This window comes from Mixophyes fleayi, chromosome 7 (assembly GCF_038048845.1).
Source record: "Mixophyes fleayi isolate aMixFle1 chromosome 7, aMixFle1.hap1, whole genome shotgun sequence".
NCBI classification, from domain to species: Eukaryota; Metazoa; Chordata; class Amphibia; order Anura; family Limnodynastidae; genus Mixophyes; species Mixophyes fleayi.
In genome coordinates, this window is record NC_134408.1 from 26210822 (window position 1) to 26225853 (window position 15032).

General features: G+C 40.1%; 1 protein-coding gene across 7 annotated transcripts in view; it reads left to right on the top strand.

Annotated features, from left to right (window-relative positions):
* TEDC2 (tubulin epsilon and delta complex 2) overlaps positions 1-15032 on the top strand; it is a 50309-nt gene that overhangs the window by 26192 nt on the left and 9085 nt on the right. For all 7 annotated transcript variants that reach the window (XR_012678209.1, XR_012678210.1, XM_075179477.1 and 4 more), the window contains exons 4-9: positions 1504-1559; positions 5655-6123; positions 6689-6742; positions 9175-9253; positions 10888-11008; positions 13426-13524. Coding sequence is in view for 5 of the 7 variants with exons in the window: in XM_075179477.1 (XP_075035578.1) it covers positions 1504-1559; positions 5655-6123; positions 6689-6742; positions 9175-9253; positions 10888-11008; positions 13426-13524 (878 nt within the window). In the remaining 2 variants the exon portion in view is untranslated. The remainder of the gene's footprint in view (positions 1-1503; positions 1560-5654; positions 6124-6688; positions 6743-9174; positions 9254-10887; positions 11009-13425; positions 13525-15032) is intronic.

Sequence of the window (15032 nt, forward strand, 5' to 3'; positions counted from 1 at the left end):
GCTGCCTCACAGTGCTGGGGTCATGAGTTCAAGTCCAACCAGGTCCCTATCTGTGTGTATGTCTTCCCTGTGTTTATATGGGTTTCTGCCAGAGCTGTAACTGCATATTTTAGTGTCCAGAGCAATAGAGAACACTGGTGTGTAGCTGTGTAAGACCCTCTTCTGCGCTCCCCTACCTGTTCTTGTAACTTCGACAACCTGGTGCTCTGGTGCTGCTTGCCTGGATCCTAGAATGTTGGGATCCTCTTTGGAAAAGAGATGACTATTATTCACCTCCTGGAAAGTTAAGCAGTGAGTGAACAATCTAGCCCCACCCCCCCAACCAGCTGGACATTAAATCAGTATTTTTTTTTTTATTTAGTTAATAATCAGGCCTCCTTCCTCCTAATCAGCCCCAGGATTTAATAGCATTCCCATTCCATAAATATGCCTATCCCCACCCCCCACCTCCCATACAACCTCAGCACTAAATTAATAGCACCCATGTTTAATAATTTCCCCCTAACCAGCACAACATTAATTTAATGGTGTTTACATTTAAACAATAACCCTCCTTCCTGTCAAGCAGTCCTAATGTTAAATAGCATTCTATTTATTATGTAGATCTATTTCCCCTCACCCCCTCCAACATTAAATTAACATTAAATTAATTGCATTCCTATTTATTGTGTAGATTTATTTCCCCCACCTCCTCTAACATTAAATTAATTACTATTTGATAAGCCAACATATTCCCCAGCCACCTGCAGCACTAACAGTAAATAACATTCCCATTTAAGAAACAACAGCCCTTGTAGAGGGCTAGGTATTTAATAAAAAGGCCTATTTCCCCATGAGGCCCAAAATCAAATTAACACCTTATTTTTTATAATGACAATTAATTACTTACGTTTTGTAGTATTTATGTGGCACATATACTTATGGCCAATTTATGGGCAACAAAGAAAATCCCCCCTTCTCTCCAACCAGCAGCCTCCTGTATCTCTTCCCACGCCCCCTCCCCCCCCCCCCCTTGTTATCGCCAGCCCCTTCTAATCCCGATCGATTTCTCCACCTTCCCCCTCTGCAGCATGTTGTCTCCAGCCACCTCCCCCCCCCCCCCTCCTCCTGCTAACTCTTCCAGCCCCCCCCCCCCCCCCCCCGTGCCATCTCCAGCCACTTCTCCACCCCCCACCGTTTCCAGCCACCTCTTCCCACCTCCTTACCCCCACCCCCGCTGTCTCCAGTCACCGCTCCATCCCCCTGCCATCTCCAGCCACCTCTTCCCGTCTCCAGCCACCTCTTCTCCCGCTATTTCATAAGTAATTCCCTTCATCTTCTTTCCTTCTTCTCTGCTGCTACTTCTTTCTTCACCTATCTGGCTCCTCTCCACTGACACGTAGTGACCACACAACGCTGCTGGGAGTCATGCGCTCTTTGGTCTTCTCTCCTGGCAGGTGTTTTATAATTAAATATTTAGTAATACTAATAAAATAATAAATTGTTTGTTCTTCCTTACTGCAGGAATACTGCCAAGTGTGAAACCTTCACACAGGATGATAAATCAACTGAGCCTCAGGGTGAGTGATTTGCTATCACCTTAGAAATCCTTGTTCTCCTTCAGTTCCTGTTGGGCACACTATAACTGTCCTTTTTTTGTAGAGCTCTGCCATACTCACGTTTTGGTCCAAATAACAACCTGTATCACCCATAATCCGAGCCAAACAGGTGAAATGGCAGAGCTGGGCATTTCGACATTTGCAGAACACAAGTATAAGACATGCCGAAACCTTCTAGGACCCTCAAATTGGGTTCTTTTAGGTCCTAGGGTGTTACATTTGTTGCTTTATTGATGTGGGCTTTTGTTTTATCCTCCAAAATGTGTGACAGTTGGTAAGTGACAGATTATTTTCTAGCCAAAAGCCACGTTAAAGTACAGTTCTGTAGAACCACAGGGGTTCCTCTTGTAACCTCCACTTACATCACCGTGAATGTGACTGGAGCGAAAGGCAGCTTGTATGTGGTAATTTGTTGGACAGCCGCAGCAAACTCTCAGTTAGCTGCAATTGACAACGTGCCCTCAGCACCGTTTTTACATTTAAAATTCCTGTCTGACGGGAACATCCTCAGCCCCGGTGAAACTCTTTGATTTGCACCATGACTGTAAAACTGTATCAGTGCAGTTTGGCCACACACTTATATATCATTTAGCTCAGCATTACACAGGCCTTAATAGCGGCTGATGTATTTAGTTAAATATATTTTCGTCACTTATTATTATTATTTTTTTTTTTTGAATCTGGTATTTTTTTATTGAATTTTAGTACATATAACAGAAAAACGACAAAACAAACATTACTTAAACTGTGTCAGCCATTTAGCAGAACGCCAAGGTCACACAAATGAGATCAATGCAGGTATAGAAGTTAAGTATATAAATAATACCATATAATATATAGAGAAAATGGAGCAGATTCAGATTTTGACAGAAACGATACATAAACTCCTATTTGAATGCATAAATATCCTGCGTGTAACCTTGTCTGAAATATCGCATAAAGTAGCAATTTATCAGCGCCACATTAATTAAATCAAATTAATTTATTTAATTTAATTTAGCCCAGACCAAGCGGGGCTCACACATTTAACTATCCAACATCCCGGACCGCCCTTTTTTTTTCTATGCTTGGACTCGTACCAGGAGGACCAAACTTCATGATATTTGTGCTCGGCCCTTCGCAAAGTGTGAGTGTATCTCTCATGGTCCATGGTCTCATTTACCAAAGCCCTCCAACTACGGAAATCTGGTTTTGCATTTGCCAGCCAGTTACGTCACTTATTATTTTGCTAATTTTTTTATCCCTGGCCACATTTGTTAAAAATACTTGCAGAGTTTCTTGTTTCTGCTTATAAAAAAACAGAAATATTCACGCCGATGTGGCCAACCTTCAGTAAACTCACTGACTCTTGGTAAGAAACATTTTTCCATCCGTGAAAACCTAACATTGTGCTAAAATACAGAAGCAGCGATAATGTGGTTGATTGGTGTTTTTTTTTAAACCTTTAAAAACCACAATCTTCATTTTCTTTCCTTTTTGTATATATATTATTTTTTTTTTTGTAATATAAATATTTAATTAAAAGTACAGTTTGTCTTCATAAAACTGGTGGTTTGTTAACCCTACAACACAACATCTAATTTAGTTGCAGTATGTCGCACTCACATCTATTATTCAGCCATATGCCTTCCCTGATCATACTGCAATTACCCTGGTAGATTTACATTGGTATCAAAAGGAATTGTTGAATTTTAAAGCACATGAAAGTAGTCCATGAACAGTTCTTGTTAAACGTGTTGGAGTATGGAGAAGAGTGGGTTAAGCCTCTCTGGGCTTCATTACTGTAGTACTAACACTGATATCTTACTGTAAAGTAAGCAGAGCTGCGGGGTATCATTCTCCTTCATGAACGGCGATTTAAATCCGTTTGATTTCAGTGAAACGTCACAATATTGCACTCGGCACATTGGGAGCCTTCACAATAGGACCGATCTTCTAGACAAGCACCATAATACGTATTTAGATTATCACCAGTTAATGTATGCTAATTCCCTGCTCAGTGATGAGTTCTCTTCTCTCCCTCTCTGCCCGGATTGTGAGCAGGAGTGATATTCTGCTTTCTATTTATAGCCCCATTTATCCGGAGAATGAGATGCTTTAATCAAAATGAATATCCTCATTTTATGCCTGAATGTAATTCATTTTTAATTCATTTTATTCCAGCTGACTTTTCTTTTTCATTTTTTTTTTCTGCTTTTTACGTCATATCAGCCAGGGTTGCCCTCTGAAATCTTTAATTATCTTTTAAAATTGTATTATGCTTATTTTGAACACATTTATGTCTCTCTAGCCCTGTTATATTTTTGTATGTCGTATAACAAGAGTACAGCCCAGTGACATGTTTTAATACAAAAATTAACACCATGCTAGCATTCGGCTATTTATATTTTATTAACAATTGCCCATAGCAGGAAGTTGTTTGCAAATAATATGCAGACTGTACTACTATGAACGTCCTTATTTCTGGACTCTGCTATATAATTGCATCGGGTGGGACTATTTTGATGTTTGGGACATTGTACTGTTATATAAACTTTATATTAAGCAAAAGGCCAGTGGGAGATAATATTTTGTTGCCATATAATAAATTATATTTCAGGAACACTCGTCTTTGTTCCAGATTATTTAAGGTATAAATCACCCTGCAAATATCTTCAGTGTTATTATTCTGACACAAGCCTAACTTGCTGTTATTTTTATTTGTTCTTGTATTTTGTTTATACTAGTTTGTGCCTTTTATTTATTAAGTTTCTTGCCTACTCGCCACGTTTAATGACCTGTACTTGATGTTGTTGAGATCCCCATTGTTCTTGTACAGTAAGTCTGTCTCTACCACGATTGTGAGCACGGAATTGAGCCACAGGGTATCGCCAAGTAACGCTGGACAGCTGTGATTTCATTAGTGAGAGGCGGAAGCAATTTATCCATGCAGGGAGTTACTCAATCAAACTTTTATTGGTGTTACTATGTGGTAAATGGGAAATGTAGACTCTACAATGTTTATTCCCCGGCTGCCTGAACTGCGTAGCTGATCAGTGACTGGAAGCGGCATACGCTTGAATTACCTGCTGTCCAGCACTTCACTAATATCTGTAGATAGGTCTAAGTATATCAAAAGTATAGCGTGTGTATATATAAAGTATCTTATAGCAATTAATATTTTGCCTTTGAAATAGTGTTTTGTGCATTTTACATTTTATACTTAATAGAAATTTAGGCTGGTGATCTATCTCACGCAGAATAACACCCTCAGCAGTGTTCTAGAATGCCAAGTCGTCTTGTATGTTGGTTTGCATAAAATATTTTATTTATATAGTCATTTCTATTAATGAGTGCATGTATATTTTTGCTGCAGAACACTCAAATGTAAAATAAAGATTTTGTTTTATCGTCGGTAGGTGTGTTTTATCTTCATGAAAGGGCTCCTATCATTTTGAAATGAGAAATTGGGATATCCGTGTGATCTGATGTTGGCTCACGCAATAATTCCACCTCATTGTTCAGTTTGTGTGCAAAGTAAAGTAACCTAGTTAGAGGAACATGTTATTACTTTATATTACTTATTTAGGTACCTGAAGAGGTAGATTTACTAAAGCTTCTAAAATGGAAAGTGGAGGTGTTGCTCCTAGCAAGCAATCAGATTCTACCTATCATGTACTAGATAAATGATAGCTACATTCTGATTGGTTGCTTTGGGCAACACCTCCAACTTTCCTTTTAGAAGTTTTAGTAAGTAACCTGAAGAGTCTGTATTAAGCATTGTCAGGTAAAGATTTTGGGTGGGGGGAAAAAAGGAACTGGCCTTAGACCCATGGGAGCCTACATGGAACATATTTTCAGAATGAGTGATGATATAGAATGTGTGGGACATGTTGGTTAAGTGCTCAGATGTTTAAGTCAAGTAATTGTTGAGTTTGGCACCTGCATCTAATGTTATTAATGTGTGTGTAAATAAACATGTTATCACTGTACAGTAAGTTTCATGATATGTGCTATAGACAGAGGCATGCAGAGAATTGATCTTTCTCAGTGTCTGTCTGTGTCTTCCTATGATAGAGAGTCAGCCATCACCGGAGGAGCTACAGGAGGTGGAACTACTCAACAAAGCTCTGGAGAAAGCGATGAGGGTGCGGGGGAAAAGCAGGACAGAGTCTCCTGTTGTTAAAGCTCCGCCGACCACACAGACAACATCATCCTGTCCATCAACTAAAGTAAAAGTAGCCAAACCTTTAAACAGGCTCCTACATACAGGATCAAAGCCAGTGACCTACCAGTTGCATCCTCCATACAAGACAATTCCAGACAAGAGAGTGGTCCGAGCTCCTGGGAGAGGACCATCCAATGATAAGACTGCACGTTTAACACCTTTAGAGCAGCCAGCTGTAGAAAAGGGCAATGGAGGCAAAGACAAGCAGCCACAGACCAGGGCAAACCCCATCGGGACAAAACCTGACTCTCCGCCTTCTAGTGATCCAGATGGGGCGACCCCAAGACCTCAAAAACCTTTTACCCTGAAAGATAACGGGTGAGATATAAGGTGTCTAGACTGCAGTTGCTTGTCATATACACAAAGAATAGGGATCTCATTTAGCTTTGGCTAGACAAAGATCAGAGGCCATCTCTGACTTGTCAGCGACACAGGCAGACCAGAACGGAGTCCTTGTGCTTCTCCAACATGAGAACAGAGCCCTACATAAGAGTACAAAGTGCCTTGCATTTCTGTAAAAGAAGTCCACGTTTCCCTTCTCGCCCCCCAATGCTTGTGCTTCCTTCTATTGAGAGGGCTTCACAAGCTCATAATTCTTTACAGAGGAGTTCTCAAAGTCTCTTTCTAATTTCCTGGGAGTAGCAGTTTCCTCGTACACTGCTTTCATCAGTTATTGAAATAGAGGGCGAGAAGCTTGTCTCATGTTGTTCATCAGTAGCTAACAACGTTGCTGTCATTAATTTTCCTTTACCCATAGCTATAGAAGTATACAACCTTACATTTAAATGTGCAGACTGCAGATTTATTCATAGGTGAAAAGATCACTAGAGATGCTATAGCTGAAGGTAAAAAGCATATAAGGACTATTTTGTTTTATTCCCAGAACAACACTGAAACTACCTGTGGAATATCGGCAGGAGTACATGAGGAACAGCAGGTGAGAACACCAGACCATCTGTGTATTTATGTATTCTAAAAGCTCACATACAAGTATAATGTCTATTCAGTCAAAGCATGTTATAAAAAAAATGATAAATAAGATATGGTCAGTGTCTTAAGCAAACAATTTAAACATTGATCTATCAGACCAGTTTTCAAGCACATGGAGAATGACCAATTTTGAAACCGTTCGATTGTTCCCCGACAACCATTTCTGGAAACACTATAACCACACATACAGCTGTCTGGTTATGACTTATTAAAACTTAAATTGCTTTGATATGAATCTGCTGATAACAGAATGCCGTGGATCTATAGAATCCACATTCTAGGATGCAGCCAATTGCCAAATCCGCTTATGGAAAGTTTGACCAACTCAAAACTTGAGATCCATAGTAAAATGAGGCAGTTGGTTGTTTGAGTGATCTTTCTGGGACAAAGAGTCAGTGGTTTATAGTCTGTAACAATTACCCGGGTACAGTCGGGTCAAAAAGGTGGCCACACCCACCCCAGTAAAAATTGCAATTTCAGTAAAAAAAATTATATATATATATATATATATATATATATATATATATATATATATATATGTTAACCCGTGCATGATACTCATGCATTCTAGTCAAATCAAGCTACTTAAGGTGTTAAAAAGGTTCTTGTCATGCATTTGGGCCATAGCCCAGGCCTCAACCACCAACCACTCCCCACTGTCACCCCCGGCAACCACCAACCACTCCCAACTGTCACTTCTCCTTCAAGAAATATATATATATTTTTTTTAAATCTTTATAAACACTTTTAACAATTAACAAATTAAATTAACAAATTAAAAACATCTTAGTATACCAAATTTCAGCCCTTTCTGAATTTTTTTTTACACACACACTAAGAATTTAGTAGGTCAGTGTATAACTCCGCCCAGCAGGTGGCGCTGCAGCTTGGTTTTATTTTTTCCAGAAAGACAGACTAACACACGCCACTAGACATTTATATTCTAGATAGATAGATAGATATAGATAGATAGATAGATAGATATATATATATTATATTAAATCTACAGTGCAGTCATGTTCCTGATCATGGCTTTATCTGTTACTGTGTATTTAATGGACAACAAATACTTGAATCTTGAAAAAAAAAAAAAAAATTTATTACACTGTATTAGTTTTAGAATAACAAAAGATTAACGACTGTTGTGGTTTATTATATAAACTGTATAAACTGGTATATTTCTATTGGTAATGTGTGAATAATGAACTGAAGCAGTGTTCTTCCCAGCACCTATTCCCAGGTTCTCCACCCGGCTGTATTTACTTGCCACCCAGCGCTTGGAGCCCAGCAGTCCTATTACAATACAATAAACCATTGTTTCTCCTATTAGAACAGGCACTATGTGAGTACTACAGCTCACATGGACCACTGACCACCAGCCTGACCAGTCTTTTCAGGTGTGGGCAATAACCACCACCATTTTTCAATATTTTTGCAAAGTATTACACTGCCCCCACCCGGCTACGTCTTAATGCCACCCGGCTGGCAAAATATTCTGGGGAGTACACTGTGAAGAGTGCTGATAAACTTCTTGGTGATGAAATGTGCAATACAGAAAACAGCACTTCCTTCAGAGGACGTAGTATTTGTGCAAAGACAGACCTCTAACTAGAGCAATCATTTTAAGGAGAACGATACTTATTTGGGCTCATCAGTAAAGCTGTCACTTCTATCAGTGACATTTCATTCAGTTTCTTAGAACAAATTGTTTTGCGCCATTAATTTCTAGTCTTATTTTTTGGGAGTCTTTTAGTTAAATTCTCCTTTAATTATTGCTCTATTAAAAGTGGTCTGTGTTAGCACAAATACTGTGTCCAAATAAAGATGCTCGTTACATGCTACTCATCTTCTCCTTCTCTACCCCGGGGCTGATCCTTGCAGCCATGTTTTCTGGGACTCCTCTGTTTCTGTCATTTAGAACCAGCAAAACGTTTAAGTTCACCACTTCAAAAAGGCTGCGGCAGGGCATGTGATGACCAATCAGAAGCCGCAGTCCCTGTGATTAAGGCTTCTGATTGGTTCTCACACACCTCGTCCTCAATAGTCCCGGTTTTCTCTATGCAGCTATATTTCCTGGGGCTCCAGGGAGGGGAAGGACCAGGTAAGTAACATTTAATGAATAGATGATATGGGAATGCTACTTGTGCCTATTTGTTTTATTCTGGCTTTGTAGTTAGGAGTAGAAGAGGTCCTGAGTGAGCCAAATAAACATAGATATCTGATATGTGGCACGTTTCCCTTATGTGATGTATATCTTACTTAGGAGTGTATGAAAGTATATTATGTCCAGCATAATAGAAGTACTGAAGAGAACGGTGAGGAAATAGTGTTTGTTCATTCCATGGTGAGATAACTATACTGCCTTCCTGTGTTTTGTAGATTATGGGAGAAGTTCTATGAGATACAAGACCATGTTCCTGCTTCCAGACCCTCATTTATACAGAGGCTGCAAACAACTGTATCCTGTTCCTGCTGTATGACGTAAAGACACTGTCCAATGTTCCTTAGAGAATAGACCATTGTAAAAAGTAGCGAGATGCCGAAAATAGATGTATGGAAGCAGCCGCCACACTCGCTTTCTGCATTAAATCTCCGAGGCAGGGGTATTAGGGGACTGCGTGTTTGTATCTATGTCGCAGGATATTCATTTATGTTCATATTTGCATGTCTATCCACATTGCGTCTGTGCAGGTTATAGCCCCAGTATGACCATGCATGTAAATGGCTCATTTGCTTCCAGAAAGTGCATGTTGTGGGTTTTGTATTTCATTTTTAATGATAACATTTTTTTTTTTTTTCTGCAGAGTAATATAATTGCAGTATTATCATCTTACTGCTAATACTCAAATAGAATGTATGAAGACTGGTATAATTAATAATATATGAAGCCTATTGTCCCCAAGGATGTCATATTGGAAAACGTTTCATAAAGCGATCGTTCTACTAGCTGATTAGGGGCATAACAATCCTCTAAGAGTATTCATGACCCATTGTTCAGAGACTCTCATACATACCAATTGGTGAGTCATCCCATGAGGGCTATGTTTATTGATGCAAGCACAGTAAAAAAAAAAAACAACATTTCAGGGGGTGGTCCCTCTTCTTCAGGTGGTAACAATTACTGTAAATTAGCCAGTATTTAAATGCTGACATGAAGACATATAATGTATCATTACCAAATAAGTCACAAAATAATACATGTAGAAAACACATAACACTAATTAAATTGTTCTATGTATCTTACATGCATTGTTTTGTGAAGCTTTTGGTAATGATGTGTTCTGTGATGTCATTATCTCACATTTGCATACTGGCTAATGTACAGCAATTGTTTAATGGAGGAAGGATACAGCCTTAGAACAATGCTTCAGCCATATTGTTCCATGATTTAGATATGTCTGGAAAAGGTTAAGTGGACTGGAATACCTGGACTATTTTGTGGCAACTGCTAAAGTGTACAAGAGGGACCGCCTCTGGTGGCGGCTGTCTGCCTCTGGTGGCGGCTGTCTGCCTCTGGTGGCGGCTGTCTGCCTCTGGTGGCGGCTGTCTGCCTCTGGTGGCGGCTGTCTGCCTCTGGTGGCGGCTGTCTGCCTCTGGTGGCGGCTGTCTGCCTCTGGTGGCGGCTGTCTGCCTCTGGTGGCGGCTGTCTAAAATTAAAGACAGAAATCTGCTGCAAGTGCATGATGGGAGAAAATCTGTTGGATGCTCAGGTTGACATTTGTTGCAGCCAGCAGGTTCACCTTTAAATTGCATTTTCAAACTAAAGACCGGGCTAAGCTGGCCACACATGCTGTGATAATGCCATTGATATTGGACAGTTGGCATGATAATGCAGTATGTTTGGCCGCAAAACAAGCAAGATCTCTGGCATGAAATGCTGCATGTGTATTGTGCGCTCAGCAGATCCCATGGTCTTTTCAGGCACAGGTCAATTTTTTTTCCTTCATATCATGAAGGTTTTATACAGTAGAAGTGTTTTAGACTGACAGAATGCTATTTGTACTGAAGTTGTAAGCTCCAGCATATTCCATAGTGCTACAATTGTGTAACATTAACATTTCATTTTGCGAATTCTCCTTAATTACCCATCAGTTTATGTCAGAAACCCCCGAGCTGAGTCTCTTTGAGATAGAAGAAGAGACTGCACGCTTGCAGAGAGCCGTGACAAGCTTACAGGAACATATAGACACTGCCAATAATTGGCAAGGATCAGGTGAGAGAGCGGATTGTGATTGGCAAGGCTTACGGATCGACAATTATAATGATCTCAACAACATGAATTCTAATCTGCAAATGTTTCACTGGCAACGGCTGATCTATAACTATTGGAAACATATCCTGATCAATAACACTTAACAAGCGTTCATCTCTGTGGACTATGGACTGTCTCCTATCATCGTAAGGGCTCAGTCGAATGAGCGGTTAATGAGCGTTTAGTAAGAATTTGTTCAAGTGTCTTTCCAGAGAGAAGAGGACATGGACGAGCTGCACTGAGTATCGCCCCGGCATCGCCTGGAACAATGCCAGAGCAAATTCTTATTAAACGTTCATTAACCACTTGTTGGACTGAGCCCTAATCCTTGTATGAAGATATCAGTATCTGCCAGGAGAAGGCTTTTGTCATTTGATTTTTTTTTTCCCACTTTGCTGGATGTCACGGTGACCGCTCGGCACTCTTTCATCTCAATAGGTTTTCAGGAGAAGGAAATGTTCTTTATTCTATACAGCTTTCAGCAGGTTCATTTGCTGCTGTGGTGTTCTAGAAGTGGTATGACTCACACGGCTTGTCCCTCCCGAGGGTAGCGTATTGTTTAACCCTTTCAGTGCGGCCTGGGGAGGAACGCCAGGTTCCTCCGTCGTCGCTCATTGACGTGCACCGCTGCAGACGCTTGTCATTGCGTTTTGACTTGAAGGTACGCCGTAATAATTTGTTGAACTCAGCGCAAGAAATATAATCTGTTAAAAATCTACTTAAGAGCCTATCGATTATTATCATCAGCTATTTAGTGCCACTAATTCCACAACGCTGTACGGAGAACTCACATCAGTTCCTGCCCCATAGGAGCTTACAGTCTAAATTCCCTAACACACACACACACACACACAGACTGAGAGAGACTGAGGGCAAATTTGATAGCAGCCAATTAACCTACTAGTATGTTTTTGGAGTGTAGGAGGAAACCGGAGCACCCTGAGGAAACCCACGCAAACACGGGGAGAACATACAAACTCCACACAGAAAGGTCCATGGTCGGGATCCCAGCCCCAATTAGGTCATACGTACATGGGACAACGTACCTCCTTACATAAATTCTAAGGGTATTAGAAGCCACTAAGGTGTATTAGTACAATCTAAAAACTCACTGTGTTTATGAAAGATTGGCGACTTATAATATCCTCATTACTGTACCTAATGTGTTATAATTGTCCCTCAAATAAAAATTAGTTTCATATAGTAGTTAAACTAAAGTCCATCAATGATCATGTTGACACTGCAAATAGATCTCTCTCCGGATTCCTTGTATACACAGGCTAAAGAGTTATAAGAACATATAGAGGGAAGTTGGTGGTTCTCATAAAATAAAAACTGCTCCTAGCTGTCCTTTTTCTGCTGTAGTTTTGTATAACAGCATATTTTTCCTTTACACCAGTCGTCATAAAGGTTAATCATAATATAGTTTATTCAATTTAGTTTTATGTGTGTAGCTTTTCCTGCCAACGGTTGTTACCCGGACAGATATAATTTTATGGTCTTTATATTACAAACATCTCAAAGCTGCAGCTTGTTAATCATTAAACTTTGATTAAGCACGAAAATAGTTTATATGATTGATGCCCACGTTTAGAAAACACAAAGTCGCTCGGGCAGCATAAACGATGGGGATCAGTAACGTCCAGGCTGACTTGGCGCACAACTAACGCTGCCCACACCTGGTAATTGGACTATTATTGCGGTGTACGTGTGACACAGAAATGACAGTGATGGTTGATAACAATCCATTCAAAAATATGGTCAGAAGATGTCCTCTTTCAGCTTATGTCCGGTTTTCTTTGAACCGTAGAAAACTGTTTCAGCCAAACGCTCAGCTCTCGTCTGGTACGACCACCTACGTGTGCGGCCAAACAGGACCGTAATCCTGTCTGTCTGTGACTCTTAAATGAGATTTCCACTCTAAGAAGTTTACTATATCGCTTCACTATAACGGCACCTTGGCAGGGTCCAAGCTCTCTCATAAAGCTGATAACGCCGCTGACCACAGCCGCTTGCCTTGCTCCGTAGCGGGAGATATCTGATAAAAATGACTCTAAGGAGCCGCTAGTCTGCTAAAGAGAGAGACTAAAGTGATTGACGGGTCCTAGCTATAATACAGACAATTCAGGGGGGTCACGAAAGTACTATTATAGGGAAGTGGTTTAGTAAAATTCCTAAATAAAAACTGCTTCCTAATAAAGTCAAATCCAGTGTGTACCAAATTACAGTTACAGATGAAGATTTATATCTGGATAGGAAGACCTTTTATTTTTACAGATCAGCTATACTGAGAGCAGACTCTACTAATTATATTGACATTTGTGAATGTTCATATCCTGACGACAGACCTAAAACTGACATTTCTCTGGTCTCCAAAGGTCCAGGCCACTGGCGGAATTACCAGTCTCTGCTGCTGCTGGAAGCTCTGCAAGAAGAAGTGGCCAAATGTCACGCAGAGCTGCAGAAGCTACAGCTGGGTAAGTGATTGCAGAGTCATCTGGCCAAACACACTCTCTACTGAGGCCTGCTTGTCAGGCCTTTGAATCGCTGTCCATCATTTGCAGCACCAGAGGTCTCCATCTGCTTCACATATACACAGTGGCACAATTGCAGATTCTCCAGCAAATACAGCTCAAAGCTATGAGAGGGAATAATTAAGAAAATGGCTTAAAATTCAGAATATAGTTACCTGTCTGAAAGTGGGAAATATGGCTAAATATATATTTGTATATAGTGGGAAAAAAAAATCTGCTTCAGCATACACTAATGTGGCTAGCAGGGCAGCCAGTGACATACACTTCATACAGGTATGGCAGCATCCAGTTAGTAATGAAAGTATGTTCAAATGAAAGTGTTTTTTTGGAAGCCTCTAAGAATCCATACAATAAACAATGATGTTACAATACCAAAGCATGGCTGGTTTCTGAACTATAAATTGTTTTGAATATATATATACAATGTAGGGTCCGCTGTCATCATATTATGGCTGGGATATTTTCCTCCATAGATCAGATTCCATAAAATTCCGATATATCATTTAGTGATAAAGAAAAATAAACTTGTGTCAGTCTTGTGTATTAGCACAATGCGACCTTGCTATGATGGCATAGGCTGTGTTTGGCAGTGGCTAATCCTGTCAGAAGGAGAAGAAAGTGTATTGCTCATCAGCTGGTGTAATTCTCAGGATTCTAAACAAAACATGAACTTTTAATGACGGCTGTGAAAGACTGACTTCCAGAAAAACAAACCTTACCTATTTTAGATTGAATATTTTATCTAATTTTTTTTCAGTGCTTTATTTCAAAAGCAGGTAAAGTCACTGTGGTTATGTAGGGTTTGGAGCACACCAGAGGCTTGACTGTCATCATCCACAACATTTATTTATATAGCGCCAGCAAATTCTGTAGCGCTTTACAATTGGGAACAAACATTAATAAGACAATACTGGGTAATACATAGAGACAGAGAGGTAAGAGAACCCTGCTCGCAAGTTTACAATCTATGTAACAAGGAACCCTGCTTGGAGAATACAGGGGTTACCCAGCTGGTTCTGTAACTTAGAATTGTTTCCAAAGATTGTTCAGATAGCTAGGGCAGGGGAAGTTAATCCCCCAAGGTCGCGCGTTATTCCTGTGTTGATCTCAATAAATTATACCCCTAAAGAGTATGTTTAGGAAAACAAAAACAGTGGATTCATTATTTGTTATTGGCGTGAATGTAATTTCATGCACACATATTTTGTGGTTGCCGGTGACAATTCCAGTCTAGGGGTATTAGGAGAACTTGGCGTTGTCCCCAGTGTTGTGGCACTGTAACAAGTAAGATGCCACAGACTCACACTTCATTTTATCAATCTACAGCGTCCTCCTAAAAATGGCCATTTATCCATGCTCACCTGACGGTGTATGAAGACCTAAGTGTTAGGCTAATGTGGCTAACCCAGATTTGGATGAATATTCCCATTGAGATTTATTAAATTTGAAAG